The 22744-nt window shown below is 41.0% G+C and overlaps 1 protein-coding gene across 1 annotated transcript in view; it reads right to left on the minus strand.

The window, feature by feature from the left end:
• The window catches only part of chfr (checkpoint with forkhead and ring finger domains, E3 ubiquitin protein ligase), a 10927-nt gene extending 3344 nt beyond the window's left edge, over nucleotides 1–7583 (minus strand). Inside the window, exons 1-17 of the mRNA XM_056376845.1 lie at nucleotides 7486–7583; nucleotides 6398–6518; nucleotides 5600–5699; nucleotides 5221–5330; nucleotides 5067–5126; nucleotides 4781–4969; nucleotides 4134–4196; nucleotides 3777–3951; nucleotides 3502–3656; nucleotides 3085–3247; nucleotides 2569–2768; nucleotides 2226–2342; nucleotides 1887–1970; nucleotides 1321–1391; nucleotides 895–982; nucleotides 690–797; nucleotides 492–564 (exon numbers count right to left, since the gene is read on the minus strand). Of these exons, the coding sequence (XP_056232820.1) occupies nucleotides 492–564; nucleotides 690–797; nucleotides 895–982; nucleotides 1321–1391; nucleotides 1887–1970; nucleotides 2226–2342; nucleotides 2569–2768; nucleotides 3085–3247; nucleotides 3502–3656; nucleotides 3777–3951; nucleotides 4134–4196; nucleotides 4781–4969; nucleotides 5067–5126; nucleotides 5221–5330; nucleotides 5600–5699; nucleotides 6398–6503 (1862 nt within the window). The 5' untranslated portion in view covers nucleotides 6504–6518; nucleotides 7486–7583. The remainder of the gene's footprint in view (nucleotides 1–491; nucleotides 565–689; nucleotides 798–894; nucleotides 983–1320; nucleotides 1392–1886; nucleotides 1971–2225; nucleotides 2343–2568; nucleotides 2769–3084; nucleotides 3248–3501; nucleotides 3657–3776; nucleotides 3952–4133; nucleotides 4197–4780; nucleotides 4970–5066; nucleotides 5127–5220; nucleotides 5331–5599; nucleotides 5700–6397; nucleotides 6519–7485) is intronic.
• Between the last annotated feature and the right edge of the window lie 15161 nt (nucleotides 7584–22744).

The following is a 22744-nucleotide window of genomic DNA, read 5'->3' on the forward strand; positions in this document are numbered from 1 at the left end:
TAATGGGTTTTTCAAATAAGCATCTATAAATGCTCAAGAATCTAAATCCTAAATCTCATTAATAAATATGTTAAGTGCCAGTAAAAAAAACTGTGGTTCAGAAAACATTTTATAACTGTGTCATTCCTTAGAATATGTCAATGTGATAGAACTGACATTTAATATGTTTATGCATGCAAGCGGATCCCTCTGCATTATGTATGGACAATCACAACTCAGTGGATGGATCTGTGCTTTTCATTGGTCAGCACAAAAAAACAGTGGCAAATGGAAAACTAATACAGTACAGTAGATAAGCATTTTAATATAATGCAACAATGTTGACCCTCAAAGTAGCAAGGACGCAAAGTGTTAGCGTTGCAGAGGGGATTCAGGTCACTGATAAAGCTTCACTGTTACCAAAAAGGACTGTTTCATCACCATACAACTACCGCGGGCAGACGCGCTATCTTAGTGAGTTTATGTGGTGTTTTGTGTCTAATAAGACTTACATTGCATGATGTGCCTTCACCTGCGTACGACAGTTGCGTCCCCAGTAACAGTTGGGACGAGATGTTACAGCAGCTGAGGAAAAAGAAAAAAAGAGCATTAAGCAAAGTTATTACATGGGTATGACATATATGTATTTTCCTTTGTTTGTCTAAGGTACCTAAAAAGTTGAACTTAAAAATAATCTTGGTTTGTCTGACCTGTCAGCTCAGTTACAGGGATGTTCTGTCTGTACTTGTAGGCCAGCTCCTTGAATGCTCGCAGGCCACAGCAGAAGCACAGGATGGTGTTTGCAGAGATGCGGCAATCTGACAGAATTAGAAAGGACAAAATCTTACCACTCTTTCTTTTTATATGTGGACTTGTATGTGCTACACTGCAGTGGGTTTTGATCTGAGGGCTCACCTGTCAGATAGTAGTTTCCATGCTGTAAACCCTCCAGAGCCTCCTGGAGAAGATCTCTCCATGACTTCCCTCTGGAGGACAGGTAGTTCTGGTGGGAGGATGGAAACACACACAGAAAAGCATCTTAACATCACACATGGCAGTATGTGCAGCCGTACAGTCTCAGCATGTAAGTGGACTCTACAGTTTGCAGGTAGAAGCTTTAGCTGGTACATTTTGTAATATTCAGAGCTTATTTTGCTTAGATTAGCAAAAGCAGTTTGGTGGACACACAGATCCAAAGTGTTTTAGAGTATCATGAATGTAGATATTTTTGCAGCAGTTGCTTCAGTTTGAATCAATCACTCAAGATCTAAACAGCATACTTTACACAACTGACTTAATCAAGTAATTCATTGTAATATATAAATACACAGTCCATCTTACCTGGAGGATCTCAGATTCATAGTTATTGTTGTTTAGCACTCCATCCAAGCATTTGTCTGTCAGATTGAGCTCTGAAAAAGAAATATAACAGTGGATTTAAAAAAAAACTACAAAGCGGGGCACCTCGGTGGCTCACCTGGTAGAGTGCGTTCCATTAGGACTTAGTCCTTACTGCAGCGGTCTGGGTTTGAGTCTGACCCACGGTCATTTGCTGCATGTCATCCCCTCTCTCTCTCACCCCCAACTTTCCTGTCTCTCTCTCACTACTACTCTAATAAAGTAGAAAAGCCCCCAAAAAATAACTAAAAAAAAAAAACAAACAAAAAAAAAAAACTGCAAAGCACAAACATTTGTGGGAAACGCTGTGCTTTCAATTTGAGAATGACAATCATCAAAATTACAAATGTTGTAGTTGGACAGTATTCTGGACGGACATTTCCACCTCAATTAAAAGGTTTAATGGTAACAGACAAATAACTCCCATACTGATCAAAGCCTGCTACCCAGCAATAAGGCTAACAGTTGAGATCCCCCTGGGGCTGTTTTTTGCTGAAACAGATACATACCGCTGAATTGAGCCAGACAGCCTTGACAGCCAATCCTCTGGCAACCCCAGTACATATGACAGAAGGGTCGCTGGCACAGTACACCTGCCAACAGACAAGACGTCACGCATACAAGGTGTTTAATGGAGTTTATGAAACAATCTATCCACACATGTGAGTGGATGGCAAAGTTGTACTTTAACTATCAGGTGGTTTTACATGCACTGCATACCTCAAAGTATGTACATGAAATACATCTTTATACTGAAGAGCCTTACACAATTTAAGTTTTCAGATTGACAGTATATTGTTATCTATTAGATTTCTTCAGAGGGACTAACAAGTTCAGGGGCCACTCACATTGTTGAGCATTAACCTGCTGGCTGTTATGCTCAGCCCGTCTGTCTGGCATCGGCTGGAGACAGCAGGTGCAGATGAGATGGCAGCCCTGAGGGGGGCAGCGGTACTCCTGAGGAGCTGCGGACAGGATTGCGGGGGGGGGGGGGGGGGGGGTTTAGCCAGGAGAATCATTTGTGCTGCAGTGGAAATACATTTTCCAGTTACAGAGCAAACAGCAACTCTGGCAGACTGCTTTTGGTAGGCTATTAGGATTATAACAGCATACTGTATCCTGAAATTTACACTGAGTTCAAAGTCTAACTTTAGCTAGTCATCATCCCATCTGATCTACACTCGTAATCACCTGAGGGGACATCAGAGGATGTTGAAGGCTGCTCCCCTGTGGGCTTGGCAGACCCCTCCTCAGTTGCTGCTTTGGGTGGAGCAGGTACAGGCGGTGGAGCTGGCAGACCAGGGAACCAGTAATTTGAACCTGTAGCAAACAGCACCTGACTGACCTCCCTCCTGTAGCCAGGACACTGTCGGCACATCACTAGAGGCTGACTGGAGACAAAAACACATCAGGCAAATCATCACATGGAGAAATAGTTCACAACTAGTGCACTACAGTGTGGTTTGCATTGATGGCTTTTGCCTGTCCCATGTCATGATATTCTTATGACATTTATGGTTTCATGTGTTTTTCATGTGTTTTTTTCTTACTGCACATTTATGAGTTCTACTGTTTTTATCAATGTTTTCATCTGATATATTTTACATGCAGTGTTTTATATAAATTGTTAATCATTATCTATGCAACACACTGTTAGAAACATTTTATAATGCGTTTCCCACAAATGCAAACAGTCAGACCTTTTACCTGAAGTCTGAGGAATCACTGTCATTGTCAGAGAACTCAAAGAGGTAATCTGAACTGCCCTCTTCATCAGAGAAAGAACGCTCAACTTTTGGCTGCAACATGTCCTGAGTTATCTTGTTACGGCTGTCCATGCTCTTCAGATCTTCCTCGCTGCGACACTTTTCTGTGGGACAGAAAGGGCCACACAAAAAAATGCACAATGTAATGTGATTTTTGGGTAATATGAAGGGTATGAGTACACTACTTTGGAAATTATACAAGGTAAGTAGCTGAGTTGCTTACATGCTATTGCTTCACTCTTGTTCTATGTAAATATTTATGTTAGCTTTGGTAGAGGAACCTGGCATTTTGAATAAAATTAAGTGCCAATGTATCAGCACTAAAGTGGCTATTAAACGGATCTTTATCTGTTCAAACCTGGGTGCTGGATGAGGTAGGCCTCAACCAGGTTGTTGAGGATGTGGTTTTTATGAATCCTCTCCACAGGGCAGCGACAGGTGGGGCAAAGCGAAGAACGCTCCATCCAGCCTGAGTAGCAAGCAGCACAGAAGACATGCATGCAAGGCTGCAAGCTAAAGCAAAAACAAGAGACTCAGAGTTATTCACATGCATGTGTTTGCAAAGTGCCTTACAAGATCACAAAATAGGGCTCAAGCATCTATCCTTGGATATCTCGGCCTTTGAGATCTTACCCAACACAGTCATGCAATAGGTCCTGGCAAATGACGCATGTCAGAGTCTCCTCCATTTTGTCTGTTTTAGTCCCTTCCACTGGAGGTTTAGACAAAAGACTCCCAAGACTTCCCTTAGCTGAACCAACGACCTCTGTACTGGATGTGTGTGGCAAGCTCGAATCAAAATCTTTATCTGTAAACACAAAGTGTATATTACATGCTACACAGAGGCATTCATGGGATTTGTCTGGTTTGGCTTACAAAAACCTTCCAAGCTGGACTTAAACTTGAAAAGAAGTTTTTGGAGTTTAAGATTTAAATCTGCTGTGAATAATCAAGGAAAACCAGCTTGATATGGAAGTAGAAAAAACTAACCATTGTCTTTTTTCCTCCGCTTGCTTTCTGGCTCCATGTTATCCATGTCTTCTTTAGCTTGGCCTGATAAAAATGGAGGAACAACAGACCTGGGTCAAATGTAGTGTTAATACTTAGTACGTAGTTGATGAGAGAGTTTAGTTGAAAAATTTTAGACTAGGGATGAATCATATAATAAACAGTGAATGGAGGAGTTGGATCCGCAAAATGAGCTACTTCTGTAGTATGGAAGTGGTCTGATAACAATAATCTGAAGATAAAAGAGCGTTGCTGCTAATACATACAACAACAGCCATTCAGTCCATCATCTAGTCACTATTACTGACGACAAAGCAAATCATGTCAGGATCTGATTCAATTAAGTTGGATGTCATTGTATGTTCACGTTGTGGGCGTTTAGTCAGAGCAGCATAAACCCCCCCCCCCCCCCAAAAAAAGGGAAATGGCTCAGTTAGTCACAATAAAGTTGGGATTTGTGAGGAAGAAGTTACTGCACAAAGTAGCGCTGCATCTGTCTGCTCCATTAACATCCTGCAATTATATATAATTATTACAAATCTAATACAATAAATATGCTGCAATATCATGATATTATTTAAGGCCCCACCAATGACCCTTCTTCAACAGTGTGTTAGCAGAGAACCTACCAGAGGCAGGAGAGGCTGTTGTTGCCATGGGACCAGAAGTGAGAGGGCTCTCAATACAGAAGTGGGAAGCAGAGGTGGAGGGCTGAGGTTCCTCCTGAGTTGGAGCCTTTGTGAGCATTACAGGCTCTACAGAGAGTGACATCTCTGAAGCTGGAACAGGAGCAGGACTGCAGGCTGGTTTGTCCATGTCTGAAGTTAAGATAGAGTGTGGGGGGGGGGGGTTTACTAATGAGCCACAATGTGGCTGTGGCATAAAAGTGGTTGAACTAAACACTACTTTACTTACCATAACTATGTTGTGAAACAGCCTGCTCCGTTTGGATTGAGTGGTAAACATAGGCGATGTCTACAGGGTGACAAGAGAGGAAGTTGTCTGTCTTTCCTTATTATAAATTCATATAAATACATTATTCTCATGGCTAACAAAATGAACAACTCACTCTGTTCAGGCTCACTTTTCCTGTATACAAAGTAGATGACATCACCATTCTGCAGCATGTGAGTTTGCTTTTTGACCAGTTTGGACGTGTTGATCACCGTGCCATTAGTGCTGCAGATTAAAAAACGTGCAATTACATTTCACTGTAAAGGTTTCTTGTGTTTGCTTTATGAAAGGACGAGTATCTAATCATACATAAGTAGACACCTGAACAGCTCTAAAAATACATTTAAATACTTTCAACAATTTCTTTAATGTAACTTCTAATCAATAGTGCCCCACAGAACTCATATCATTTAGGTTTAGCTCATTGGGAAGCTAACACATGATACATGCATCATTTCTGTGCTACAGTTGAGTTCAAATTCAGCATAGAGTACCTCATGTCTTCAAGCCACACCAGCCCTGAGCTTTCATCTTGCACAATCTTGCAGTGCTCCCCTGAGACCAGTTTGCTGGCCGGAAATGACAGGTAACATCCTAATAATAAATAGCAAAATACCAAATCACCATCATTAAAACACAGAATGGACAATACAGGTTACAGGAGTATAATGGGTAATATATTTATCTGTTAATGATCTTGACAACAAAACAAATTTGCAGCAATTTTGGCTGATATGTCGATACAGGTCTACAGCCTAACTTTTAAATATATAATATTTAAAAACAAATATATTGAAAATTCAACCGCATACCACTGTGATTCACCTGAAACTGTGTTGCCATGACATTTTTAGATCTATTAATGCTCAGACATAAGCTAACCAATTAAGGCTAGATGCTTTGCATTGCAAAGAAGTAGACCCCAAAAGCTCTCAACAAAGGAGACACTGGGGGAAATATAGGCCTAACCTTTTCTAAAGCAAAACCCATACAAAAAAAATCTACTTAATATTCCGCACACATGTTCTCAATGGATGCCTTTTGTTATCATCACAAGGGGCTGTCTAAGTTTGGTGCACTAAAGAAGGCTTTGTGTTTTCAAGGGGGAGGTTTTAAAGGCCTTAGACAGTGGCGGTAATGTCCACGCTATAGACAGTCTTTTATTAATAGGTATCCCACATTTTGAGCTTTTTAAAGCAAAATTTAGAAAAAAGTTAAAGTTTTCAGAAATAAGACATAAAGTGAAGAGAAATCTCTGCTGTTCGTTCCACGACATCCACAAACTAACTGACCTTTTTTTCTGCCAACTGTGCATTCCCTGTTGAAAAGCAGAACAGTTTCACTGGAGTCCACTTTGACAAGCTTCCCCCATGGTCGTCCTCTCCTACTACTGTCCATCTCCCGATGTCTTTTCTGTAGGGAATTAGAAAAAAGACGGGAAATGTTTAAACAAATACTCTTCTCAATGTAGGTATTTGGCGTCATTGTTGTTGTGCCATTATTTTACTATTATGAGCACGATAGTTGCATGGTAGCAAAGAGAAAGTGAAATTAACCATCAGTGTAGCGTTGTTGCCCATTAAATTGGGTCTGATGGCAGATGTCAAATTAGGTACAAAAAGAAAATCTGAATTTTAAATAAACTCAGATTAGAAGAAGACAGCCTGATAAAACAAGATATATCCTCTTTTAAAAATGAATCCACACACCCCTTCTTACTTTCGGTATTCACTCGAAAGCAATCAGTATCACTTTGCATTGATTGACTTTGCAAGTAAGATTTAATCTTACGGAAATGTAAAGGTTAAATCCATTTCTTTTCAGTCAAAACATCACAAATCTTATTTACCTTAAGTAGTCAGTTATGAGTTTGAATATGATCTTAAATCCAATGCTGTTGGATATGTCATGTATTATGTATGCCGAATTCACAAGTGCACCTTAAGGGTTCATAAAAGACGATGAGCAAAGTTAAGATAGACATGCAGCCGGCTAAATACGCAAGACAACATTAAACTGGGGAGTTTCTCATGAAGTTTGGCAACGAATCTACTAGGACGAAATCTGCTAACGAGACCTAGCTAAACTTGGCTTTTCTGGGTTTACTAGCTATCCGGTGTTATTAGCCGACTTTGTCGTGTGACGTACTGGGAAAAACATCAAGTTGTTTCAATCGTCAACTAACAGTGTGGGAAAATGTTTCATTGGTGTTACAACAGTTGACGTGAACACACACAACTTCGTTCACACTAAGCTAACGCGATAGCTAACATTAGCATCCCACCATACCGTGTATCTAAGAGAAAATCTGGATTACACGTTAACCACCAGAAACCCCCTTAACGATGTGCTTATCTCATGTCTGAAACGGTTACTTTACCGTCAAAAGCTTAGTTTGTTGTCCCAGTAGCTCTGTGTAAAACAGCTTCTTGTCCTCATGTTCCAGCTATACGCACAAGACAAGACACTTCCTGCCAAGCTAAGGGTTGACAATGTGTATCAGCTGATGGAGGAGGGGCAGTTTGGGTTTGTGTTTGAAAGTTCACGTTTATACATGTGCTGCTGAGGCTGCCATCCACAGAGCTAAACCACACACTGTAAGCTGGTAGGGCTACTATAAGTGTCACATGCTAAATTTGACGAAAAACAAAAATGATATACCCGATGCATGCATTTGATGGCTCAAATGCAAGTAGGAATTGCCACTATTTTATTAGAGGAGAATGGACATATATAATAAATGTAATTAAAAAAAAATGGAAAATAAAGAAAGTGTATTTGGGACTAATATGCTTTTGTGACACAGCCAGCAGTGACTGCAACAATTAACACAGCATTTAGCCAGAACCTAGTGCACAAAATGCTCATTTGTGACACCTGGACACTTTTGAGAAGGACATGGACTTTCACTGCACATAACACTATGGATTATTTTCAATCCATACAATGTTACCTGTTATACCATGCTGTATATGTATGATATGTAACACCTCTCTATTTTTACTTTTTTCATGCTTCATATACATTCAGTAAATGCATTTAGGTTTTTTTGGTTACACTGATGTTAATTTCCCTCCATTCATTAACAGAATATAAAAGTGTGATTGACCAAAATTCTTTTTCCCAGCTTCTCATATTTTCTTTGCAGCTTTTTGGATTCAAAAGATATCAGTCTGACCTAGGTTAAGGCATTACTGACACTCCTTGTCTGCAGCTATTGGCTGCTGAAGCCAACATGGATTGTAGACTGGTCTACTTGAGGAATTAAGGAGGTGAAATTGTTGTGCGAACTCCTTTGAAAAACAGAAATGGTTGACTAATAAAAAACAATAATGAAAGGGCCATATTTAATAACCAACAAGCAACAAGTAAGTACACCTTCATTAGTAAGAGTCCATTCTTTTCTTTTATTCTTGTGTGTCTGCATTTATTTTTTATGACCAATTCAAACTCGTTGGCAGCAAAGATACCAGCCGTGCAAAAATCTGCAGAGAGATGTTCTGCCATTCTTCACACATGATTTTTTCAGCTGCTCTCTGCTTGAAGGGTTTTGTTGCTCCATCTTCTGCTTTCTATTGGACTTACCTCCAGGAACATGGGCCAGGTTGTAGTTCTCTCTTTTTTCTTCTCTACAAACACATGTCTGATTTTTTGCAGTGTGTTTGGGATCATTGTCATTACCTACATCAGACTGGGAGTCATCTTGTCATAGAAAAACTTGCACTCACAGTGCCAGCCATGTCATCTCACCTACACCTTTTGCAGTCATGCAGCCCCATATCAACATGCTCCCCCTCCACGTGTCATGATCGGCCCTAGGTAGTCATAGTGATAGTCCTGGCCAGGTCTACATCAAACACGCCAGACCCCATCTGATCCAAACAAATTTATGTTGGTTTCATCTCACCAAAGAATGTGCTGCCAAGATTCATCAGACTTCTTTTTATGGTTTTCCAGCAAAGTTAAATCTTGCAGTTTTATGAGCAATGGTTTTCTTCTTCGACGCCGTCTGTAGAGCTTCATGGAATGCCTTTCACACTGTCTGATCAGTCACTGAAACACCAATTTCCACAGTTAATCCTTGATGCATTCACAAGGACTTACCCACTTGTTTTTCAATGCAAGGCTCTATAAGTAGCGAATTATGCGTGGCGTCCTGTTACAGGCAGTATGGCCTTTCTCACCTCATAACTGCTGCTGCAGCTTTGTTTTGGCTTATGTTCAGTAGCCTGCGGATGCTCTTGTACCCTCTGCCATCTTTATGAAATCTCACAATCTGGTGTCTTACTTGATCAGGCAAGTCCTTACCATGTGTGTCCATGTTGTATTAGACATAACCCGGACCAAAAGTGAGGAAGCAATTAGCTTTAATTGGAAACCACAGGTGTAGCCACCTTTATTGAATCATTTAACATAGTGATATTGCACAGGAGTGTCCTCAGTTTTGTTGTATACTGTATAGAAGAAGTGCCACCAGGACGCCAGGTGTGCCACAAAGTACAAGGGCCTTTATTAAACCCAACAGTTCTCTCTTGGGGCCTCCCTCTTCCATCATGGGGCTGCCTCACTGTACTCTGAAATCTGGAGGATTTCCTGCAGACCCTTTAGGGTGGCAGTGTCTGTGCTGCTTGAGAACTGATGCCCTCAAATATTGCATCCACAGCCTTTATCACAAATACTTATAGCAGGGAAGTGCTGATAGGATCCACCATGCGCTTCTCTGCCTACAGCACGTCATCACTGAAACTTACAATTTCCTTAAATGCTGTCTCCATCTCCTCCTCAGTTATATGCTGTTCAGCAGGAGCACAGGAAATAGTGGGAAAATTGTTGTTCATGGGACGAACACTATCATCTTCCTCATTCTAAGAGCAGTCACGCTGAAATGTTGCTTCAGTGTCTTCAGGGTCTTTTGTCCACTATTGGCTTCAACTCTGGAGCACAGCTGCAGTCTTCTCTTTTTACTATGTTCAGAGGAGCAGGTTTCTCCACAGAGTCTGCAGGTTCAGACTCAAGGGAAGACTCCCCCACTGCTCCCTCTTTGCCAAGAACTCAGTGTTTCCTGCGGAGTTCCAGCAGCTCCTGCAGCATCCAGCTAATTCTGGATGAGGTCTTCCTCTTCTTGACAATCTCATCCAGCTTGTGGAAATATCCATCAGCGCAATGCTTGGCTTTTACAAGGTCCAGCTGTTGGCCACTGATGTTGAAGAGATGAATCAGACACATGATTGATGCAGTCATGAATAATGACATTCTTTAGCAGCCGGATTTTAAACAGCCCCCCCAATGAATTTGACATTTGCAAACAAACTCTGGCAAGCCATTGTTTCATTTGGCTGCACCTGTACATGCTCGTCCCCCTGCAGACAGATACGAGTAAACATGAATATCTGACCGTACTCTGGGTCAGAAACAAGATAAATTATTGGATTGGTTTAATCAAAAAAGACAAAGCAAGCCTTATTAACTAAATAGAGCAGAAAGAGCCTGAAAGTGAAACTCACCCCAAACTTTATGTCCATAAATGTAACCGGACTCCATTTTCACTTATTTCCAGAAGATATTTCCAAAGGAAGACATAACACAAAATCTGAGATTAAAAATTCATTCCATTCAGTCCTTTAAGTTTTTAGAAAAAAATCTGCAATTTTGGACTCCAGTTGGGGAGGATTTTGTGATAAGCCTCAGAACAGCTTCATAGAGTACCGTGTGGTGAGACTGAAATATTCTGTACACAATGTACCTGTACGTTTATGTGTTATATCATTTAGTTTTGTTTGTAATGTAGAACCAAAGAAGTTGAATGCAGCACAATGAAAAGTGCATTCTGTAATAATATACATATACTTGTGTACCAAACTAAATGTGCATTAAAATAATCACCACAGTTTCTGCCTAATTATGTCTCTCAAACACTTATAAACTTATAAATGTTATAGTCATTCATTATATCAGTGTGTGATATCAAACAGATAGTGATACTATAATTTAAAAAAAAATCTGTGAATAAATAGACATACACTTTGTATGTCTATAGGAAGATCACTCCACAGTGTCGGAGGAGCCACAACTTCAGAAGCTTGATCACCTTTTGTTTTTGGGGATGGTGCAGGTCAGAGATGTACGCAGGTGCCTGACCATGCAGAGCTCTATATGTAAAAACAAGCACTTTAAAATGAATTCTAAGCTTGACTGTAAGCCAGTGTAAAAATGATAGGATGAGTGTGATTTGAGAAGTCCTGCTGGACCTGGTCAACAACTTGCAGCAAGTTTCTAAAATGGAAGAAACACGTATGGGTTAACGATTTGATATGTTGATTGAAATGCATAGCCTGATCAAATATCAAGATTTCTAAGACTGGACAGTACAGCTCAAGAAAGGGACTCAATAGCTTGAGCAATCTCAGAAGTTATGCTATCTGCAGCATTGATAAGCACCTCAGTCTTATCTGCATTTAGCTGTACAAATTTGTTTGCCATCATCATCATCAAAAAATTGTCAGCCACCCACTGCCTGAGCCTTTTAATCAGAATGCTGTGACCAACAGTATCAAAAGCTGCAGTAAGATCCACCAGTACCAATACAGAGCATTCACATCACATCAGAAGACATCATTATGTCCGTGGAGACTCTGATGAGCTGTTTCAGAGGAATGCTTCAGATTGGAATTCATCTAACATTCTGTGTGCAGTCAAAACAGCAGTGATCTGTTTAGACTGAACAACTGCATGTTTAAAATTGAGAGGGACACAACCACATTCCAGGGAGCTATCTATGATACAGACCAGGCATGGACCCAAGTAAATATTTTTTCTTTTCATGCTTTTCAGCCGATTACTTACCAACACAAGCATGGTTCAAGTGATTTTTAAAACCAGTGAAATTAATATAAAGCTGCCTGGTAAGGAAGGAAAATATAATGTAATATAAAATACATAACAGCAAGCTTTGAAACATGGCTAAAGTAATAAATATTTAGTAATAGATTAGCTAAAGCTTTCAAAAACACACATATGGTATTTTAAATGTGCACACATACCCATAAAAATAGTTAGGAAAACACAGGTTATATAAACAGTGTCAATAACCAGTTTTATATTTTGCAAGCATACGCTCCCATTAACACCGTTGGGCATTGTGTTTGGTTGATTAGCTAGTTAACCAGCTCTGCAAACAAGCCAGGTATGGTGAGCGTGAGTGCTAACACCGATACCTGCTAATTAATGTTAACATATAAATGAAATAATACTAGAATTCAGTCACAGGAGTACAGACTTCCTCATGTTCTGTAAGTCAGTTATTTTTGTAGGATTCTAGTAGTATTTCATATATATATATATGCACTAATCAGCAGGTGTCTGAAATCACCATAACTGGTTTGTTAGCTTAGTTTCTTAACTAGCTAATTTGCCAGCAAATTAATTAGCCTTGGGCTAGCCGTTGAGCAACATGCCGTCAGCCCTGTGCTAACGACGTTAATGGGAGCGTATTCTAAACAAAGTCTCGGCTCCTCACACACCCCACCTCTTTGCCCATTTTTGGATTAGCTGGGGGTTACATGGATTCACTGCCAAGATGGCGATGGTGGAGCAGCAGACTCTTCAAAACAACTCTGTGAAACCTGAGTTAATGAGTGTTAATCTGTTTCCCTACTTGGTGTTTCATCACTGTCAAATTCCTCCTTCACTGTCCTCACAAGCTCTGTGTTACCTTTCTTCTGGGTTGCATGGATGTAGTTAGTTTCAGTATACAATGAGTGCTGAATTGACCAGTGTTAAAATGCTTGTCTTAAGGAAATCCTGAAATGACTTTAATGTGATATTCTGATTCGCCTTTATTGAGTTTGTTAGTTTTTTTTTTAAGTTAATGACCTCGAACACTGATATAAAGAAGCTTATCAGTAGTGAGATGGTAGAAACAGTCAAAAGGGGGCTGGTTTTCTCTGTTCACGTGGGAGTAGCTTGGTGCTTTGATAAACACTTCTATGAGCACCCACTCAGGGCCGTCAACTACTGTCAACCTTTCACCCCAGACGTCTTTAGCAATAAATGTCACATTAGCCATGCACAGTGAGCCTACAGCTCCCAGGCTGCAACAACGACAGGTTTGAATCACACTTTTTCTGCTTTGATAACATTTGACAAAGACACATTCACAAATACTGATTTGGCAGTGAACAAAAACAGAAATATTAGACATCACTTGATATTAAGAGAGGGGGCTTCCATTATAAATTCTTCAAGGCTCATTTAGATGGCTTATAGAAGATTACTGGTGCAATTTATTGAGCTTCTATTTTTTAGACTGTGGTAGAAAGTAACTGAAGAACTGTACTTAAGTACAATTTTGAGGTACTTGTACTTCATGCAGCTTCATACTCCTCTTGTTGTACCTTTCACCCACTACATTTATCAAATATATTTAGTTACTAGCTATTTTTCAGAGAAGATTTTACATAAAATATATTTAACTTATAAATATGAAAAATTAAATCAGAGGTTTTCAACCATTTGTGATCTTTGATCCTTTTGTAAAAAGGCAGTGTCTAGTTGGGCCCTTGTCCCATTTCAGATGTTTATGAGTTGTCAGCAATTCCACCAAAGAAATATCGCCCATCTAAACCTAAAAGATCTAAACAATGGTTTCATTTAAAATATTTGAGGCCAAAAAGGGGCAAATTATTCATTACTGCACAAAAAGCATATGTTACAGAAAAGCTCAATAAATGAATACAGAACGTTGTTTTTCTTCTTTCCTCTCCCATTAATCATCATCATCTCATGACCCCTCAGATTTATCTTATGACCTTTTGGAGGGGTCTGTTAATAAATTAGTTGAAAGTGGCTCCACCTCATCCAGCAGCTACAATAAGAAAATGCTACATCCACACTGTGGCATAAGTGTTAACAAACAGATCATTTCTCTGAGGAATGAAAAATACTTTGGATAGTTTCAAGTATGCCTGCTGATGATACTTCTGTTCTTTGACTTAAGTAAGATTTTGAATGCAGGATGTTTACTTGTAATGGATCTGAGTGCGTCTCCCTCCACTGCAGTCAGAGACACTTCCATCAAGGAAATGTCCATTTTCAGTAAATAGAATAGATTTTATGGAAAGGGCTCAGCAGAACAACAATGACAAAATGGCAGAACTGATTCCCCTTTAATAAACACATACTATAAACACTGCAGCAGTAAAACAGTGTTCGAATTAGTTACTTTGTCAGGTTATGATGGCCACACTATACACCTGCAGGAACATGATTGGGTGTTACTAGTCAGCTGATAGCTACACAGCAGATGAATGAGCCAGTGATTGTTATGCATGAATGAATCAAACGATGCCAGCAGGCTAATGCAAGTGCGGCATTAGAGCCCTGTCTATGCTCCAAATGTTTACACATCTTCATTTCGTAATTTATGCCACATGTCAATTTTTATATCCTAATGTCATTCATTTATAGACATACATTAATCTAAATGTTGTCCCAGTGTGATTTGAGCTGTTGCAATACTACAAAAACCCTGTCTTTTTCATATAATTCACATTCACTAATTCCACATAGAAAACCCCAGTGGAGTTCTGGCCACTGCTCACATTGAAAAGGAATTACACAGCTGGCTTTACTGGACCACTGACAATTTTGATATAGGATTTCACAGTCCAATTACAAGTGGGCTGATCTTTCTTGTTTTAGAAAGCCCAACATGTCTCTCTAATAGAAAAAGCAAACGAGTCCTTAATGCAGGACTAATCTCAGCACCAACCCCCATCTATTCCCTGGCAGTGCATTATTAATGGGCAGTGTGGAGCTGGTGAGTACAGGGGCCTCTCCTCGCTAATGCGTTCATTCCTCATTGTTAGATGTCTGGTGAGGAAAACGCACACACATTCCGCCTTCTCACAGACTCATACCTACAGGCGCTCATGCAGGCACATGCACGTGCATACACACATAGGTGAGCCATCTATGCAGAATATATTCTTAGGGGAAATTATTATATTTTTAGCTGGCATTCAGTGAATCCTCCACAGATCCTCTGATAAGGTCACAATGGCAAATTGAATGCAGCTTATTGAATCCCACACCCACACTGTCAATCAGCATTTCCTAATTGGATCAAAGATTACTTGTGGCAGCTGTATAAAACATCAAACGAGTAATTAAATGAAATAATGAGAAAATAAACCTTAATGTTGCCAAGTGGGAATGGAGGCGAGCTGAGGAACGTGATTCCGCTGTGCTCTCTGAAATTATCTCTCTCCGGCTCAGGCTAATTGCTGGAGGATGTCCTCTTAACTGAGTGTGAAAAGCTGTGTCTAATTACTGCAACATTAATCAGGCATTAGCATGTTATCACAAGGTTAACTTATCAGGAGGGGCCCATGAGCAGCTGGAGGTGCCATTTACCCGTGCTGCACTGGGCCAGTGGGGCCACAAGGGGTAGTGCTTGTTCTTCCTATGAATCATTACTCATTGAAGCCCAGAGCCGAAATCAAAGGCAACCATGTTGAATTGGACTGAGTGAGCGTCTCGGTTTTGAGAATCCTCAGTGTCGTATGGGAAAGACCAGAATCAATATCAGCTATTTCCTGCTCATTGTGGAGCTGAAATTGGTACATTTATCCTCAGGGGATTCAAATTTTTAGTCTGTAATTTGCTAACATCTTACTTTGCACAGCAGCACCAAAGGAGAGAGCTTCACCATACACTGAATGAAGAATTACGTGTACTGAGAGAATCTGCAAAATCAATGACAAGCAATTGTGTGCTTGGTGGAGCAGTTGAGTCCGATGTAATGAAGATTGACTGGATGGTGACTGCATCCTAAATTACCCCACTAGTCAAATATGAACACAGATACAATGTCAGCCACCGCTGCTGGTTGAGAGATGTAAAATGTAAAATATTTGCCAGGGCTGGAACAAGCAGCAAATTAGTTATTCAGTTATTATAGTTATTTTAAGTTGAAATGGCCTTCTAAAAATATGGCAAATACATCGCTTTAAGGATATGTGTGTTTTGGACTATTTTTGTCACATGTCACTGAAAAATGTATTAAATATAACAGCATGAAGGTATATGTGTGTGTGTGGAATTTGCAATCATTGCATGCCAAATGACCTGCATGTGTGTAGATTAAAGGTCATTTCTGGCAGCAGGTTGGTCCTGTGCCCTGACTTCATTACCAGCAGCTCCAGAGTAGTCTCATCAGGATTCCAGCAGGGCAGAGAAGCTGTACCTCCAGCAGCCCTGCCAAAGGCGCTCATTTGTCAGAGAGGCATGGAGATCACAGGCCGACAAATCTCCCACGTCTCCCAGACTGTCAAGCTCTTTGCCTGCATATCAAAGACAAAAGAACAGAGCGGGAGAGCAAGAGAGCAGAGCAGCCATTCTATTCAGAGATGGTCAGCCGTTTAAACCCCCCAAGCATGGCCTTTGAAAACGCTTATTAGCCTGGGTGAGAGAGATTACAAGCAAATAAAATTACATTCATTGTGATATTTGATTTCATAATACCCACAGAATTATAATTACACTGCACTCACACTTTTCATTTAAAAACCATTCGGCGACAACAAAGAATCAGAGATGGGAATGAGCAGGTTGTGCACCTAGTGAGTGAGTGCACATTATCAGGCCTGTTTCACTAGAAGTAACAATAAAGGGAAAAGAATGGAGGCACTAATAAGAATGTAATCAGCTGAGAGAGTAGGATTTAATGATATGGAACACAGGGCTTTATTTTCATCTGTCAGTCTTTTGGTGCAACAACAGGAGAGCATGTTGGGAAGAAAAATGCCTTTTTTTCTGGTGTTATATTCCTCCCAGAGGCTGCAATATGGAAGCAAGTTTTATTTTTTTTTAAAGGCCTGCTTCTTACTACCCCTCCCCCGTCATATCTCAGCTGCAACCGGCCTGTCTGTCAGGGTTGCACCAAAAGCACAACGGTGTATTACAGGGGGAAGGTGGGCATATGCTGTCTGGCTTAAACCAACAAGCAGAAGGGAAAAGATAAGAGACATTCTTGGGCGGCATAGAAACGAGGCATGAGAAGGGCCAGCTTGATAGCAGTACTTGTTGTTCTGATGTGTTAAATAGCTGGCCTTCAACACCCCAATCAATCGTTGAGTGAGCCACTGTGTAGCCAAGGGTTCTGTGAGATAGCCAGATGGCTGAAGTCAATGGAGCTTTGCCTGGTCTCTTGTGTCACAAAGGGATGATCATGAATCTGGCCGCACAGACTGGACAAAATACATGATATATTGCTGGCTGAATGTTTTCTGAGGTTGATAAGCTCAAATAGATGTTGTTTCAAAATGTAGCCCTGATTAAGGCTCTGTGCTAATCAGCAACAGAATAATAACAAGTCATCCCCGAAACATTCAACAACATACTTGGCCTTGGGTGGCTGTCGAGGACATTTTTGTTTTGGCTTGCACGACGAGCTTGTCTGATGAGATAAGTATTACTGTAGATCTCGCTGTGTGTAATGATGCCTACCAACCATTGTGTGGTACTCCAGCCATTTGACACAGGAAAGCAGGAGGCAGCCAATACGCCAATGTGCACATACAAGAACGTCTGTGTGACAAGACAAGCATTTTGAATTCACTCCAAGACCTCCAGAGGCCTTTGTTGACTAATCTGCAAACAATCCGCTCTGCAAGCCCCATTGCAAGTGGAAGAACAAGCCCCTTAAGCTGTGACATTAACGAACACAGTGAGATAAGATAGGGTTTGTTATCTTAGTGCATGGAACTCCTGCCCAGATAGGAGATAAGAGCCATTCAAAGCATGTTTGCTGCCAGACAAATTTCCAAAGAAGCATGGGAGGCAGGCAAAGCCAGGCCTGGAATGCAGAGAAGCTCCACTGAAGCCAGTCTCATGAAGAATATGATCCTCTCGCCCTTTTCAGCCTTATTATAGCCTCTGTTGGTATTTTTGTGAGTGAGGGTTATAACTTGTTGATGACATAAATAGACTGAGACTGTGCTGAAAGAAGCAATAAGAATCCAATATGCACCAAGAGAGTGACCTCACACAAGGATGTTGCGCACCTGAATACAATCAAACTGTTTCATATATTATTCAAATGCTCAGAAGGAGTGAACTGCCTTTAACAATGTCTCCCGTGATAGTGATGCCACACAGACAGAATTATGCTCCAGATAAACATTGTATAAATGAGCATATGGCATTGTTTATTTGCCCACTCAGATTTATGATTTTTTGTCATGGATGTTATGTTAACTTGGCCATTTGTTGCTTGAACATTACTTTTGACCTGTCTTTCCATTTTCTCATAACACTGGGACAACATAGACTTTTCATCCAAAGGTTTCTAGGTATAAACGCATGTTTAATGAATAATTTATACAGATATTAATCAATTTGTTATTTAAAATAATTTGTTTTCTAAAACAAGAATTTGTCTACAAGTTGAATGAGATAAATTAACTTGTTTCCAGCTTCTCCGTCCATTATAATTGTCCCGTATCAGAACAACCTAGAGCTTCCAAAGCTGTAACACGTATAAGAATAACTTCAACACCTTTTTTATTACCTTCCCCAAGGAGGTTATGTTTTCATCCGTGTCTGTTTCTTTGTTTTCTTTGTTTGTCAGCAAGATTTTGCAGAAAGTGCTGAACCGATTTGCACCCAATTTGGTAAACAGATGGATTATGGGCCAGGGAAGAACCCATTCAATTTTGGTGCTGATCCAGTCCAAGGGGTGGATACAGTGATTTGTTTTTTTTATCACTTTTCTTAAGATTGTGTGGTTTTGGGGATTTTTCAACATTTTTGTCAGTTTCTCTGTAAATAATGTTTGGGTGTTGATGTTAAAAAATCAGACATATATGGTGTTGACATCGATGTGTTTGTACAGTTTGGTGCAGATCCAGGTAATAATCCGTATCTGACAGACATGTAGGATTGTTTGGCCTTGGTGGAGGTATCAGCTCTGCTGAGTGCCATTCTGGTGATTCAGGTTACAGTTCCATAGACTGCTTTAGTGAAATGAACAGAAAAAGTTAAGACTCATCATAAGCATCAGCGTTAGTATTTAGAAAACTCTTGAGGCCAATTATCAAATGCTAACTTTAAGACTTAGCTAACTTAAAACGTAGCTATAACTCACTTTAAAGTTAGGCATAAAAATTAAGAATTTGCTATAGAACCTTTCAATTTAAGCCAAGACATTTATTATTATTTATTGGTTATGGCTAACTTTAGCTACCTCTATATTCATTGAGTTAACTATTATAGCTAACTATCATTTGTTTGTATTTGTGAATTTTCCAATCTGGTCCAGGGAGTGAGGGGGAGGGAATTCCTGTTTCTGTTTACGCTTGTTGTGGTGAAATATGATTTGACTGCAGTAATTGTGTACCTGTGACATTAGCATCTGATCTGATCAAACCCTATTGCTCAACAAAGCTGAATACAGTTGCTGTGCTGCTGCTGGTGGTCTGCTGGTGGTCTTATCCCAAGTCAAATCCTAGCTGGCTCTAAGGGAACACTGACAGTTTAATATAAGCTCTGTGCTTTGAGCAGAGGGATAGCATGGTTTTACGTGGAAAGATAGGATGTTTTATTTTTAAATGTGTTATTAATTCATAGGCTGTAAAAACAACCTTTTTGTCAATTTCATAATGTCATATTGGAAAGGAAATCCTCACACATGGAAGCCAAGAACTAGGTGTTGCGTCTCTGCCAGCGTCAAACTGAATAAATGCTTATGAATATGCCCACACCACCAGAGGGGATGGACTAAATCGTAATTCTCATTCTGCGGCTTGGAAAAACTTCCGCCTTCCCCGGTGCCAAGCGGCTCTGAGGCGATCCCAGTGATGAGCCAGGGAACGCTCTGCTAACTGAGCTCTGGAGAAATACGGTCACGGCAAGATCCATATTCAAATAAACTTCACTCTTGGCCCGTGCACACAAGCCATGTTGTCACCAGCTGGCAGTGCCTCTCACCGCCTCTTCAAATACTGAGCCACTTTTGATTAACGTCTCTACGGCTAATCATGTGCATTAGCTGTGCCAAATTGGACGAGCCACGTATGGCCTCCATTTGCCTTGAAATCTCTCTTTTTTTTCTTTTTTTTTTTAACTCATTCGAAGCATTTGAGAGCTTCCCTTTACACCACCCACCCCTCCCCTAAGTCTTCTCTTGTCTAGTGCCCATACATAGAACAGAGAGGGTGGTGTGGCGGCACCGTGCCATCCTGTGGGTCGCTGAATGAGAGGACTATCGCTGCCAGATGCACCCAGCTGCATAAATGTTATTCATTTTTTATGGCTTGTGTACATAATATGGCCAGTGTGGGAGATTGTGAGGTTCCACTAAAGGCTGGAAAAATCCTCAAAATTGAATCAAAGTGGAAAACTTATTTTGGCTGGTGGCTCTTCTGGACCTCCTCCTTTTCCATCTCCCTTAATTCTCTCCTACTCCTCCCTGTCTCATGTCGTGCTCTCTGAGGTTCCTCTGTGAGTGATTTACAGTATATTCTTTCTCCTAGGCTGCATTGGCTGGTCTCCTTGCTCAGCCATAGCGGTGGTGGTGTGAGACAGCCAGAATATTTGTCATAGATCCAGAGGTGCAAAGACATTAGACAGCACTTTGTCACCAGTGGCTGGAATTCACACCATTTGGCTGTTTCCAAGTCAGCTCCTTAACCGCTGACTGGCCTGGTTTGTGTCAGCTGCCGCTCTGTTGACATTGAAGGCTAAAAAAAGATGGCAACATGGAAGGATCTATGCTGTTAGCCTTTTTAGGTGGTCAAAACAACACGCAGTCTAAGAAGAGCGCTGTGACCGGGATCCACCGCCAAAGCCCTTGACTTGGAGCTCTCTCCCCCAGTTCACAGTTCAGATATAGTTTAGAGGTTTAGAATGGCTCTCGTCAGGGTTTGCTGCTCCCCGCAGAGAGATGGGCTTGAGCTCCGAGCAGAGCCACGGTCTCCCAAATCACCAGGCCCAGCGGAGGCCCCAGCAATCCAAATGTGATAGTGGCGGGGGCCTCCCGTCTCATTACCAATCTCCATTTCAAAACAGCCTTCAAATGGGAACTAATGCATTAGCTCTCGCTGGGGTAAAAGTCTAGGGAGCCACTACATAGCGGCTCAAAAACGCTTTCATACATGTTTTATCAGCGGGGGGAGAGCAAGCAAGAGAGAAAAGGAGCTTGGACTGAACCATTCATTTGTTGCCCATCTTATTAGCTTGGCACTGTGTTATTAGCGGCCATTGTGCTCAATAAAAGCCCCTTAGGTTTGTTCCACTGTTCGCTGAATCTGGGGTGAGCTCTGTGCCAGGCGCTTTTTGGAGGTATTTGAGAGCATGAAAATTCAATCCCAAACCCTCAGCATTGAGTTTTCTCACAGATAAATGAAGAGGATTAGTGGAACAATAAAACAATGTCTTACCTCAGATACCACCATATCCTATTAATTGGGATTATAGTGGAGAAATGTGTAAAAAAAATAAAAAAAATAAATAAACCCCACAATCTTGTATCACAGTCACTTCTTTGTGACAAGCTGATACATAAAGCCCTGTCACAGTAACAACGTTTCGTCAAATAGGAAATGTGTTCCAAATAATGAAGAAGTAAATATAGAAAAATCATAAACAATGCCAGCAAAAGAGAAAAAAAAAGCCTGAACATGTGAAGAATAGCTGTGGAAAAGCTGACAATATTGCAGACGCTATAATAACCCACCTAGGGTTGGATATGCTAGGCAATGTGTCAATTGATTCCCATCTGATGATGGACTGTGTGTTGAAATAAATTGACCTTGCCAGACGATGAGTGAAATTGATGGAGCTTTTCATCTCCGGAGGGCCGTTCCACACTCAGCCGTAAAATGGATAGAGCACAGGACAGAGTGATTGAGTCGGGGGGAAATGTAAGGTGAGGATTTTTCTTCTACCAAAGCTTGCTTGGTAAATAATAGTTACAGAAAAAATCACTATGTAGTAACTATAGAGGTTAAGTACCTGTTGCTGACTAGATGATTAGGACTATAAGCACACAGCGCTAAAGTGAAGCTGGCCACTGACAGATGCTACCCGTTGGAGGAATATGTGGCTCAATTACCGGGGGCCTAAATTGAAAGTGATAGTGATTTAAGTCTTCCCAATCCCCAGCCCTATTCTGGCAAGCAGTCTTTTCAAGGAGCCCTTTTAAAAAAAACCCCGCTGGAGTGTGTGAGACACAGGAGCGCCATTGATTTTCAGTAACATCCCCTAATGACCTGGCCACGGTTTGATCCACGCTGTTATTATGGGCTGATACCATGGGACAGGATTGGTGGGTCTCACGGCACACAGCAGCGAGATGAGTAGTCAGGGCATTATCAGGATGAATTGGCGGCAAGCACAGCCGAGGTCTTGTCAATAGCAGGACAGGGCGCCTCAGGGCTCCCTTCGCGGCCCACACCAGAGCGCCTTCCGGCCTCATTAGAAAAGCAGATGAGTGGTGTGCATGAGGAGAGGAGGCGTATGAGAGGGGAGAGGAGCCTCTCCTCCACCATCTGATAGCCTGCCTCCCAGGCATTGCTCCTCTTAATGAGTCCAGACCACGGGTCAATATGCCACTGGGCTGCCAGTCAATACCGGTTACC

This window comes from Seriola aureovittata, chromosome 5, assembly GCF_021018895.1.
Source record: "Seriola aureovittata isolate HTS-2021-v1 ecotype China chromosome 5, ASM2101889v1, whole genome shotgun sequence".
NCBI lineage: Eukaryota > Metazoa > Chordata > Actinopteri > Carangiformes > Carangidae > Seriola > Seriola aureovittata.